The following is a 13630-nucleotide window of genomic DNA, read 5'->3' as shown; positions in this document are numbered from 1 at the left end:
AAGTTGGGAGCAGTAACTTCCAGAAGCCAACGTCATGGCAAATCAGATGCTGAGAATTTGTAACATAGGTCATCAGTCCAGACTGTGCTTGAACCATCTTTAAACTAGGAAAAGGCAAGAAACACCTTGAAAGCATTTGTATCAGATAATAAAATGGCTCCCTTTAGTGACTCACCAGTAATGGCATGGCTGTTATGGGAATTCCCTTTTCCTTGCAGAGAACATAAAATCCTACATCTGTTATGAAATCCGTGTGTATGCACTCTCAGGGGATCAAGGAGGATGCAGCTCCATCCTGGGTAACTCTAAGCACAAAGGTGAGTCTTGGGATCTTTTGCCAAATTTTGCTTTAGTTTAATGATTTGGATTTGGAGGGTGACAGAAGCCTCCTGTGCCCTACTTTACAGCACCACTGAGTGGCCCCCACATTAATGCCATCACAGAGGAAAAGGGGAGCATTTTAATTTCATGGAACAGCATTCCAGTCCAGGAGCAAATGGGCTGCCTCCTCCATTACAGGATATACTGGAAGGAACGGGACTCCAACTCCCAGCCTCAGCTCTGTGGTATGTGTGAGAACCAAATGCAGTGAGTGGGGCCTTCTTGTTTGGATGTCAGGAAAACACAAGGAGGTGTGCGTGCACATCTACACACATGTGCTAGCGCAATGCCTGGCATATAGTAAGTACTCCATAAATACTTGTAAAGTTAACTGAATGAAGAATTAGAAAAGACATCTAAACACACAAACAGAAGGTTATTGAATATGTGTTATGTGCCAAGCAAATTGCTAAGGATACAGAAATGAAGTAAATGGACTAGTTCTCAAGGTGCTTACTCATATGAAGAGACAGAATTTCAACAAACAATAAAGTCACTTCAGTACTGTATAGACTTCTTTGTTTTTTTAAGACAGTGCCTCACTCTGTTGCCCAGGCTGAGTGCAGTGGTGCAATCACAGCTCACTGCAGCCTTGACCTCCCTGGGCTCAAGCAATCCTCCTGCCTCAGCCTCCCAAGTAGTGGGAACTACAGGTGCATGCCACCATGTCCAGCTAATTTTTTAATTTTTTTGTAAAGACAGAGTCTCCCTGTGTTGTCCAGGCTGGTCTCCAACTCCTGGGCTCAAGTGATTTGCCTACCTCGGCCTCCCAAAGTGCTGGGATTACAGGCATGGGCCACAGTGCCCCGCCAATCCTGTATAGGCCTTGAGGTTCACAAGAAATGCCTCTGGAGAACTTTTAAATCCCCACATTTGTAATTACTATTATGGCATATTATTTTCTTCTTAAAATGGATAAAATATGATACAGTTTAAGTAACCCTTTATGGCCCAAAATTATTCTATAAGTATAAAACTAAAGCAATTAAAATAAACTCTAGCTAGAGTGTTGTCTCAAATGATGTCATGGATCACTCATTCATGTACAGCTCCAAGTCACTTGCCACACTTGATGTTCCAATCTTTGATTTATTCAGAGTTTTTGTTTTTCTTGACTTGACCTTCTCTTTATTTTGTAAGCAGCTAGCTTTCAGGAACATTTGTCATAAAGAAGGAACATTTGTATTTCTTAATGAGAGTTAGTAGGCCCAAGAACAATGCAACAAAGCCACCCTAAGATGCAGCTGCCAGAGAGCTGCCTGCAGGGGTGATTTTCACCTGGGAAGCTTTATGAGTTGGTCTTCTCTCTTGACTTTAAGAGTTCCGCAGTGTGACTTTAAAAGCTGGTTAATTTTTATTATATAAATAATACTAAAACATGAAAATAGTTCAGAAAGATATAGAAAGAAAATTTGTCTTCCCTTCACACTTAGGCTGTTAACAGTCCCTTGTGTAGTCTTCCAGAAAAAAACAATTGGTGCATGTACAAGAATATAGTTGAGATCTTTTTCAACATTCTGATCTACACCTTGCTTTTACCTCTCAATAATACGTGGTAGAGACCTTTCTACATCCATCCATGTGAACTTATGTCATTCTTTTTTATCATCTCTGTAGTATGGCATCATAAGGGCTTATGGTCATTTGTTGAACAAATCCACCATTGATAAACAGAACATATCACTGATCAGAACTGCTTCCCCCTGGACTTGACCCAGAGTCAGTCAGTTCTGAAATGCACCCCAAGAGGTAAGGAATCAATTGATCTCTTCTTCAGCCATCTGGAATTCCTCATGTGAAATTTGCCCCCCAAATAACTTTCATTTTGGCAGAGTTTAAATTGAGACACCTGTTTGCAACCACATGGTCTGTTTATTCTTTTTTTTTTTTTTTTTTTTTTTTCATACGGAGTCTTGCTCTGTTGCCTAGGCTGGAGTGCAATGGCACGATCTCAGCTTACTGCAACCTCTACCTCCCGGGTTCAAGTGATTCTCCTGCCTCAGCCTCCTGAGTAGCTGGGATTACAGACATGTACCACCATGCCCTGCTAATTTTTGTATTTTTAGTAGAGGAGGGGTTTCACCGTGTTGGCCAGGCTGGTCTTGAACGCCTAACCTCAGGTGATCTGTCTGCCTTGGCCTCTCACAGTGCTGAGATTACAGGCGTGAGCCACCCAGCCCAGCCTCTTTTTTTTTTTTTTTTTTAACAGTAAGCCATCTACTTTAATAGTCAAAGCCTCTTGAGTCTGTTGATTCTTAAAGCTGCTCTTATGGATGTTGAAGAAAATGCCTTCCTTATTTTGTCACAAATCTGATGACTCTAAAGCCTGCATAAGGGTATTTAAAAATAAGCTAAAAGGGGAGGGAGAGTGCAGATTCACAGTCCTATTTTATACTAGTTTAGGTTAAATTTCCATTTAATTCAGTAAGTATCTGTTGATGGATAAGACCTATTCCCTATCTTCAACAAGCTCACAGTCTATGAGGGAGATAGAAAAGTATACAAAAGGAGGCTGGGCATGGTGGCTCATGCCTGTAATCACAGCACTTTGGGAGGCCGAGGTGGGCAGATCGTTTGAGCCCAATAGGTCAAGACCAGCCTGGGCAACATGGTGAAACCCTGTCTCTACCAAAATTACAAAAAATTAGCCAGGCATAGTGGTGTGTGCCTGCAATCCCAGCTACTCAGGAGGCTGAGGTGTGAGGATCACTGAGCCCAAGAGGCAGAGATTGCAGTAAGCTGAAATCGCACCACTGCACTCCAGCCTGGGCGACAGAGATGGACTCTGTCTCAAAGAGTGAAAAATAAAAAGGAAAAGTACACAAAAGGGATGTAACTGTCATAATCAAGGACTGACAACTACTTATTGCATTTGGCAACCAGAAATCATTGGTGAATTCACAAGGGCACTTTCTAGAGAGTGGTAGGAGGTGGTAGGTTGAGGAGGAGGGAGAAAGGCAAAGCAGGAAGGTGTTCTGCCTTGATGGCCCCCTCTTACTGGTGTTTCAGCACCATTACCAGGCAGCAGTATTAAGGGCATATGTGGAGCACAGTAAGGGCAAAAAATGAAGGACCTGCCTTGGCAGAGGAGGTAAGGTGTAGAGCCAGGGAGGAACCCAGGTATCTGGATTGTAATGAGTTATATGGGTGGTTCTGTGCACAGCCACGCCTCTGGAAGCTTGTCCATATTGCCATGTTGCCATGTGCACCAGTAGAGCCATGGCCAGCACATTTTTCTTTTTCTTTTCTTTTTTTTTTTTTTGAGACAGAGTCTCACTCTGTTGCCCAGGCTGGAGTGCAATGGCGCGATCTCGGCTCACTGCAAGCTCTGCCTCCCGGGTTCACGCCATTCTTCTGCCTCAGCCTCCCGAGTAACTGGGACTACAAGCACCCGCCACCAAGCCTGGCTAATTTTTTGTATTTTTAGTAGACACGGGGTTTCACCATGTTAGCCAGGATGGTCTCAATCTCCTGACCTCGTGATCTGCCCATCTTGGCCTCCCAAAGTGCTGGGATTACAGACGTGAGCCACCGCGCCTGGCTGGCCAGCACATTTTTCTACTGGAGAACACATTATACTTTGCTACTGCCTAGTAGTGTTTGCCAACAGTCTCTAAGCATCTTAAGGGAAGAAGCCATGGCAATTTGCTCACCATTGTTTCCTCATACCTAGAATACAGCCAGACACATGGTAGGTGCTTCATAAAAATAAACAGCTGAATACCACTCTACCCTTTGTGAAATCCAATGTAGATCGTTAAAAACTTGTTTCCAGTAGCAGTGCAGCTGTTTTGTCTAGTACCACTTGACCTTCCTATCTACAGCCTTTCCAACGACTGGCAACTATCACATCTTCCTACACTGGTGCCTTTATCATTGAACCACCCTGAGTGTAAGTTTTCAGACCGCCAAGGATTGAATGGCCTCTTTTATCTCTGCCAGAGATCACAGCCCAGAGGGAGCAGGACCAGTATTTCCTGCTTGACTTCTTTCTTCTATTCAGCCTATTTTGCCAACCAAACTGCTGACACCATCATCTTCCTCACTGCCTCTTCCCATAGAGCTTCTATTTTTGTTCTCCTAATATGTGTGCGTGTGTGTGTGTGTGTGTGTGTGTGTGTGTGTTTGGATAAACTTTATTGGCCCAGCAACCCACACAAATCCCTTCCCTTCTGTTCCAATATCTCATTTCACTCCCAGAGTTAAGGATGCCCTCACAGAGTTGGACAGTTGATTCCCTGACACTTGCTGATGTTCTGCTGCAGCAGGAGGAACAGAAGGTCTCTCTAAAATTAATTTTTTAATCCCCTGTGTTAGGAATAGAGAAAGGGCTTTTTGAGCTCAATCATATAGCTTAAGTCTATGCAAGCAATCTCACCAGGCTAGAGTAGACTTGAGAATTTTCCACAAGGACTTTTCTCAACAGGATGTAAACTATAGAAATTCTGTGATAGTCATGGTGAATAAATTATCTGCATGGGCCTCAACCCCTTTGGGTGGAGTAGAGGTAATATTATAGGACTTCATCTTGCTGATTACCCATAGTAAGCAGGGACGGGATAATGGAAGGGGTCTCTTTTCCCCATTAGATAGTGGACTCTTTGAGGCAGATTCTATGCTTTTGTATTGTCAGTGCCTTGTCCAGTGTAGGCACTCATATTTATGACTGTTGAAATAAATTCAGCATGCAAGACATCTCTGACTTGCCCTGGAGTTTGTGAGCCAGTATATGTTGAGTATATGACGCTGAGTTCTAGTTTTCCCTGTGATCACCAGCATAGATGAAGTCATCTCAATGAGCTAGCAGGTGTGAAAGGAAAATAAAATCTCAAGACCCCAAACTCACTATGCCAAAAGAAAAGATAAGCTTGGGAGCTGAGTCATGCAAAAACTGCCTTTCTTTTGTTACCAAACAGATAGCTGTAACTTCACATGCTTACTTTATTTTATGTCAAACATAGATTTACTGAGTTCCAGAAAAATGCATAATTGACCCTTTACCCCTCCTTTCACATGTAAAATGTAGATTCACTGAATGCTAATCAAAGCCTCACAAGACCACTTTGCCTCATTGCCTATCTTCCCCACCCCCCACCCATTTTTTTCCTTCCCAGTTTCCCCTCTCTTTCCTTTTTAAATATTGAGGTCCTCAGCACAGGTCACAGATCCTATTGTAATTTGTGTTTCTTTTTCAACCTCAACCTCAAAGTTGGCAAAATGAACCTCAAAACCAACTGAAACTCGGCGGGGTGCGGTGGCTCACGCCTGTAATCCCAGCACTTTCGGAGGCTGAGGCAGGCGGATCACCTGAGGTCAGGAGTTCAAGACCAGCCTGGCCAACATGGTGAAACTCCGTCTCTACAAAAATACAAAAATCAACCAGGCATGATGGCAGATGCCTGTAATCCCAACTACTCGGGAGGCCACGGTGGGAGAATTGCTTGAACTCAGGTTGCAGTGAACTGAGATTGTGCCATTGCACTCCAGCCTGGGTGACAGAGTGAGACTCCATCTTAAAAAACAAAACAAACAACAACAACAACAAAAACCTATTGAAATTTGTCTATTTTGTTTTTAGTTGACACAGGCTACTTCTGCTAGAGTGCTGGCCTTGACTCTGCCATCCTCCCCAGCTTTTGAAAGGTCACTCCAAAATCCAAACCCAACAGGCCACTGGAGAAGATTGTCTATTCATTAAAGGCTACCTACACTCATGTTTCTTAGATTAAAAAACAGCATCAGTGTATTACTCAAAACACAAAATCTTCCCTACAGAGAAAACTGCAGGGGTGTTGAGAACATAAGGAACTGGTAATCTAGGTTTACAGCTGCCAAATAAATCTAATCTAAGTATCGGTGCTCTAGTTTTTAATGATTTTATGTCAGACTGAATAAGATCCTCATTAAGCTCAGGGCCTAGAGCCTACAAATGGAAAAGTGCAAAATCAAAGTTTAAAAATGTTAAGTGAGGCCAGGTGATGTGGCTCATGCCTGTAATTCCAGCACTTTGGGAGGCTGAGGCGGGCAGATCACCAGGTCAGGAGTTCGAGACCAGCCTGACCAACATGGTGAAACCCCATCTCTATTAAAAATACAAAACTTAGCCAAGCACGGTGGCGTGTGCCTATAATCCCAGTTACTCAGGAGGCTGAGGCTGAAGAATTGCTTGAATTCGGGAGGCGGAGGTTGCAGTGAGCCAAGATCATATTACTGTACTCTAGCCTGGGTGACAGAGCAAGACTCTTCTCAAAAAAAAAAAAAAAAAAAAAAATGTTAAGTGAATGTCTGTTTCACTAATTGTTAAACTTACATAGGCTGGGTGTGGGGGCTCACGCCTATAATCCCAGCACTTTGGGAGGCTGAGGTGGGCAGATCACTTGAGGCCAGGATTTCAAGATTAGCCTGGCCAACATGGTGAAACCCCGTTCTACTAAAAATACAAAAATTAGCCAGGCATGGTGGCACACACCTGTAGTCCCAGCTACTTGGGAGGCTGAGGCAGGAGAATTGATTGAACCTAGGAGGCGGAGGTTACAGTGAGCCAAGATCGTGCCACTGCACTCTAGCCTGGGCGACAGAGCAAGACTCCATCTCAAAAAAAATACAAAATACAAAATTTCATAACTGGCCGGACGCAGTGACTCACACTTGTAATCCAGCATTTTGGGAGGCTGAGGCAGGCAGATTACTTGAGGTCAGGAGTTCGAGACCAGCCTGGCCAACATGGTGAAACCCCATCACTACTAAAAATACAAAAATTAGCTGGGCATGGTTGCACATACCTGTAGTCCCAGCTACTTGGGAAGCTGAGGCAGGAGAATTGCTTGAACCCAGGAGGCGGAGGTTGCAGTGAGCCGAGATCGCATCACTGCTCTCCAGCCTGGGCGACAGAGCAAGAACCTGTCTCAAAAAAAAAAAAAAAAAAAAAAAAAAGTTCCATAGCCTTGAAAACAATTTGTAAATTTAACATTTCTCCTCCAGAACTCCCAAATAAGCCTGATAAATACTAGAAATGTTATCATCATTGGAAATAAAGGGAGTTAACTTTAGCTAAATATTTTCAAAAGCAAAATAACAAAAATTTATTCAAAAGATTTTACCACAAAACACAAAAAAGAGAAAATTAGAAAATAAAGTAAAAATAAAAGATTTTACTACAAAAAAATAATTTGTTTAATATGCTGTGGAGTGAGATGTCCATAAATGACGATGTCTAGGGCCTATTAAGGTATTAAGTACTGAGGAATTTGGACTATTTTAAAATAGCAAAATGCTTTTTCCTTCCAAATTAAATGAAGCATTAAAGAGTAAGAATGAGTAGAAGCCTACATTAAAAGCCATATCCTTTAATACATGCCTTTCTTCCTTTATCTTCCTTTCAGAAATTCCCTATAGAGTCTCCCAAAATTCACATCCAATAAACAGCCTGCAGCCCCGAGTGACATATGTCCTGTGGATGACAGCTCTGACAGCTGCTGGCGAAAGTTCCCACGGAAATGAGAGGGAATTTTGTCTGCAAGGTGAGAGGCAGTGTTAAGGATGATGAGTCCACCCTGGATTCTTGCACAGGCATGCACTCCTATTACATTTGGTATAGAGATAATCAGATTTTCTTTAATTCACTAAAAACTTTCTTGCTGTCACTTTACACTTGCTGTTTCTCCTAAATAGAATGCTTTACCACTCTACTATCTTCCTGGAGACAATGTCTACTCATGTTTCAAAATTTATCGGAAATCCTTCCTCCTTCAGGAAGCCTTCCCAAATGCTCCTTACATAATGCACTTACATTTAACTCCTACTCAAAACTCTGAATCCTGTAGTCAAGGACTGATATCTGTTTACTTCTGTCTTCAAGGCCTAGCATGGTGGCCAGCACACAGTACTCGCTTACTAAGTATCTGTACACAAATGATGAGAATCACATCAACAATAATAATAGCAGCTATTGCATATGCAACAGTCATTCTGTTAAGCGCTTTGTATACTACATTAATTTGCTGGGGCTGCTGTAACGAAGCACCACAAACTGAGTGGCCTAATCAACAGAAATCTATTGTCTCACAGTTCTAGAGGCTAGAAGTCCAAGATCAAGGTGTCAGCAGGGTTGGTTCTTTCGGAGGGCTATGAGAGAGAATCTATTCCAGGCCTCTCTCCTCTTTTCCAGTAATTTGCAGGCAGTCATTGATATTACTTGGCTTGTAGGTCTCTACTTTCATCTGGCATTCTCCATGTGTCCAAATTGTCTCCTTCTTATAAGGACACCAGTCATATTGGATTAGGGGCCCACTCTACTCCAGTATAACTTCATCTTAATTATATATGCAATGATCCTAATTTCAAATGAGGTCACATTCTGAGGCTGGGGGTTTAGGACTTCAACATACAAATTTGAGGATCACCCAGTTCAACCTACAACACATACTTTTGCTAATATTTCCTTACCAAAATTACATGGTTATACCTACCCCATCCTACCAGACACTCAATATGAAATGTATTTAAAAATGAAGGATTATCATGCCTTTTTTAAAGTGAGGGGACTAAGGTACAGAAAGATTACCCAAGGTCATGGAAGTGGTAAGTGGCAGAACTACAAATCAAACTCAGATTTGAGTTGCTTAAATTAAATTTGAGTCTGATGAATAAGTGACCCAGCTAGCATGGGCTTCCCTCCACCAGCTAAGTTACACTGTTCTCTCTAGCAATGCTCATTTGCATCTGCTCTAAGCATAAAACAAGCTGTTCTTGCTTTGTGACATGAAGCATCAAGTTGATCATTCAAGAGACTTTGTTGTTCTATACCAGGAAACTCTCCACTGGGAAATTGACAAGACTTCTTCTTATCTCCCCAGCACTCCCATGAAAGTTAACTTGCGGCTGGGCACGGTAGCTCGTGCCTGTAATCCCAGCACTTTGGGAGGCCAAGGCGGGCGGACCATGAGGTCAGATCGAGACCATCCTGGCTAACACAGTGAAACCCCGTCTCTACTAAAAAAATACAAAAAAATTAGCCGGGCATGGTGGCGGGCGCCTGTAGTCCTGGCTACTCGGGAGGCTGAGGCAGGAGAATGGCATAAACCCAGGAGGCGGAGCTTGCAGTGAGCCGAGATGGCACCACTGCCCTCCAGCCTGGGCGACAGAGTGAGACTATGTTTCAAAAAAAAAAAAAAAAAGAAAGAAAGTTAACTTGCTCGATTAATGTGGATTAAGGACTCAGACAAAAATTAGGTGGGAGCGGTGGTACACGCCTGTAATCCCAGCTACTTGGGAGGCTGAGGCAAGAGAATCACTTGAACCCAGGAGGCAGAGGTTGCAGGGAGCTGAGATCGCACCACTGCACTCCAGCCTGGGTGACAGAGTGAGACTCTGTCTCAAAAATAAAAAAAAATAAAAACAAAAAAGGACTCAGCATCTTGCTACTGGTTTTACTCCAAACTTGTTCCATCTGTCCAGAAAGGAAAGCAGATGCTGAAGAAACGTGAGATTTGGCCAAGTGCCGTGGCTCCCACCTATAATCTCAGCACTTTGGGAGGCCAAGGTGGGAGGATTGATTGAACACAGGAGTTCCACACCAGCCTGGGCAACATAGCAAGACCCCATCTCAATTAAAAAAGAAAGGAAGGCCAGATCCTCCTGATTGTATGGGGTAGAAAAAAGGTTACCTCCATTAACTTCCCTATTCAGCCCTGTTGACACTTCTCATGGGTCCTAACAGGTCTCTGGCCTCTAGCTCCTCCTGCTCACTCTCCCTCCCAGCCTGTTTTTCATTCAATCAGAAGAGGAGTCTTTCTGCAAGACTCCAGATGCTGGCATTACTTCTCTTGTTGTAACTCATCAGTGGTTCCCCAGGGGCCTTCAAGCTAGAACTCAAACTCCATACTTGCCAGGTACACATGGTCCTGTTTACCCATCCAGTTTGATCCTTTGCCACACACTTCAGCATTCATTATGGAGCAAGACCAGACTTTCTGCAGTCGCCTGAAAGTACTGGCTGTTCCCTCCTTCCATGCCTTTGCATAGTTTTTTTTTTCTGGTCTGGTCTTCCTTTGTTAGCTTATCCATTTAGCTGGCTCCTATTCATCCTCCAACTCTACATTTTTTTTTTTTTTTTTTTTTGAGACAGGGTCTCACTCTATTGTCCAGGCTGGAGTATAGTGGCATGATCATAGCTCACTGCAGCCTCGAAATCCTGGGCCCAAGTGATTCTCATGCCTCAGCCTCACAAGTAGTTGAGACTATAGGCTCCTGCCACCATGCCCAGCTAATCAACTCTAAACTTTTGACATTGTGCCTTTTGCAAAACCTTCCTCTGCTACTTGTGAGCCAGTTTTCCATGCTGTTCTCTGCTACACTGCTGTGGACATTGCATATACCCCTGTTTTCATACATATCCCATGTGAATTAGTCCGTTCTCACGCTGCTATAAGGACATACCTGAGACTGGATAATTTATAGAGGAAAGAGGTTTAATTGATTCACAGTTCCACAGGGCTGGGGAAGCCTAAGGAAACTTATAATCGTGGCAGAAGGGAAAGCAAACATGTCCTTCACAAGGTGCCAGGAGAGAGAAGAATGAGAGCCAAGTGGGGGAAAGGCCCCTTAGAAAACCATCGATTCTTGTGAGAACTCACTCACTATCATGAGAACAGCATGAAGATAACTGCCCCCATGATTGAATTACCTCCCCGCAAGTCCCTCCCACCACATGTGGGGATCATGGGAACTACAATTCAAGATAAGATTTGGGTGAGGACACAGCCAAACCATATCATCCCACTCCTGACCCCTCCCAAACCTCATGTCCTCACATTTCAAAACACAATCATGCATTTTGAACAGTCCCCTGAAGTCTTAGGCCATTCCAGTAATAGCCCAAAAGTCCAAGTCCAAAGTCTCATCTGAGACAAAGCAAGTCTTTTCCACCTATGAGCCTATAAAATCAAAAACAAGCTAGTTACTTCCTAGATATAAAGGGGGTACAGGCATTGGGAAAATAAACCCCTTCCAAATGGGAGAAATTGGCCAAAACAAAGGAGCTATAGGCCCCATGCAAGTCCAAAATCCAGTAGGGCAATCATTAAATCTTAAAGCTCCAAAATGATCTCCTGCCTAGACCCACTTATGCCTAGTGTTCCATTATTGGAATGCTAAGCATGTGGGAGTTGTTTATATCCTACTGCTCAAGGTCATTGCCAAGGTCAGATTTTTCACTCATGCAAAAATTCAAAAAATTGCAACCTCAGGCATAAATAGGTTAACTCCATGTCTCACATTAGGTCATGCTGATGCAAGAGGTGGGCTCCCACAGCCTTGGGCAGCTCCACCTCTGTGGCTTTGCAGGGTACAGCCCCCTCCCAACTGCCTTCATAGCTGGCATTGAGTGTCTGCAGCTTTTCCAGGTGCATGGTGCAAGCTGTCAGTGGATCTACCATTGTAGGGTCTGGAGGACAGTGGCCCTCTTTTCACAGTTCCACTAGGCAGTGCCCAGTGGGGACCCTGTATAGGGGCTTGCACCCCACATTTCTCTTCCACACTGCTCTAGCAGAGGTTCTCCATAAGGGCTCCGCCCCTGCAGCAAATTTCTGCCTGGGCATCCAGGCACTTCCATACATCCTGTGAAATCTAGGCAAAGTTCTCCAAACCTGAACTCTTGACCTCTGCACACCCACAGGCCCAACACCACATGGAAGCTGCCAAGGCCTGGGGCTTGCACCCTATGAAGCAACGGCCTGAGCTGTATGTTGGTCCCTTTTAGCCACAGCTGGAGTGGCTAGGATGCAGAGCACCAAGTCCCAAGGCTGCATACAGAAGTGGGGGCCCTGGACCCAGCCCTGAAAACCATTTTTCCCTCCTAGGCCTCCAGGCCTGTGATGGGAGGGGCTGTCATGAAGGTTCCTAACATGCTCAGGAGATATTTTCCCCATTGTCTTGGTAATTAACATTTGGCTCCTCATTACCTATGCAAATTTCTGCAGCCAGCTTGACTTTCTCCCCAGAAAATAGGGTTTTCTTTTCTATTGAATCATCAGGCTGCAAATTTTCCAAACTTCTATGTTCTGCTTCCTCTTGAATGTTTTGCTGCTTAGAAATTTCTTCTGCCAGATATCCTAAATCATCTCTCTCAAGTTCAAAGTTCCAAAGATCTCTGGGGCAGGTACAAAATGCCACCAGTCTGTTTGCATAGCAAGAGTAACCTTTACTCCAGTTCCCAACAAGTTCCTCGTCTCCATCTGAGACCACCTCATTCTCAACTTCATTGTCCACATCACTACCAGCATTTTGGTCAAAGTCACTCGACAAGTCTCTAGGAAGTTCCTAACTTTCCCACATCTTCCTGTCTTCTCAGCCCTCCAAGTCTCTAGGAAATTCCAAACTTTCCCACATTTTCCTGTCTTCTTCTGAGCCTTCCAAACTGTTCCAACCTCTGCCTTCATCCATTTCCAAAGTTGTTTCCACATTCTCAGGTATCTTTACAGCAGCACCCCACTCTCTATGGTACCAATTTACTTACTATATTAGTCTGTTCTCATGCTGCTATAAGGACATATCTGAGACTGGGTAATTTATAAAGGAAAGAGGTTTAATTGACTCATAATTCAGCATGGCTAGGGAGGGCTCAGGAAACTTACAATCATGGCTGAAGGGAAAGCAAACACATCCTTCTTCACAAGGCAGCAGGAGAGAGAAGAATGAGAGCAAAGCAGGGGTAAAGCCCCTTATGAAACCATCAGATTCTTGTGAGAACTCCCTCATAGCATGAGAAGAGTAGCATGGGGTAACTGCCCCCATGATTCAATTACCTCCCAGTGGGTCCCTCCCACCACATGTGGGGATTATGGGAATTACAATTCAAGATGAGATTTGGGTGGGCACACAGCCAAACCATATCACCATGGCATCATGGCTTATTGTTTACATGTTCACACATCTGTATCCTATACTATATTCATGACTTCTTTAGACAGCAGAGCCATGTCCTATTTATCTTTGTATCCCAGCACCTAACAGAGCCTGTTACCTGGTTACTACTCAGCAAGTGCTGGATGAATTAATGGCCAATTCCAATAAGTAGTAAAATGCTGTAGTTCTTTTCATAGGAAAGAGTACGCACAATTTCAAACATTTCAAACATTTCACAATCACCCTAGCTAGATAAAGGCTTATGCCATACTTTGCTAAAATTAATAGCTACTGTTTCTTGAGGACCTCCTATATTCAGACACACTGCCATGTGCTTTAAATATAC

At 43.6% G+C, this 13630-nt stretch overlaps 1 protein-coding gene across 3 annotated transcripts in view; it reads left to right on the top strand.

Moving 5' to 3' along the window:
• Window positions 1–13630, top strand: part of IL12RB2 (interleukin 12 receptor subunit beta 2) — a 92252-nt gene that overhangs the window by 64085 nt on the left and 14537 nt on the right. For all 3 annotated transcript variants that reach the window (XM_003806963.7, XM_063600472.1, XM_034967143.3), the window contains 3 exons: window positions 219–317; window positions 408–566; window positions 7764–7901. In XM_003806963.7, coding sequence (XP_003807011.5) covers window positions 219–317; window positions 408–566; window positions 7764–7901 — 396 coding nt within the window. The remainder of the gene's footprint in view (window positions 1–218; window positions 318–407; window positions 567–7763; window positions 7902–13630) is intronic.

The sequence above is a fragment of the Pan paniscus genome, chromosome 1, assembly GCF_029289425.2.
Source record: "Pan paniscus chromosome 1, NHGRI_mPanPan1-v2.0_pri, whole genome shotgun sequence".
Lineage (NCBI taxonomy): Eukaryota > Metazoa > Chordata > Mammalia > Primates > Hominidae > Pan > Pan paniscus.
Note: the sequence above shows the minus strand (reverse complement) of the source record. Positions and strands in the feature narration are given on the sequence as shown.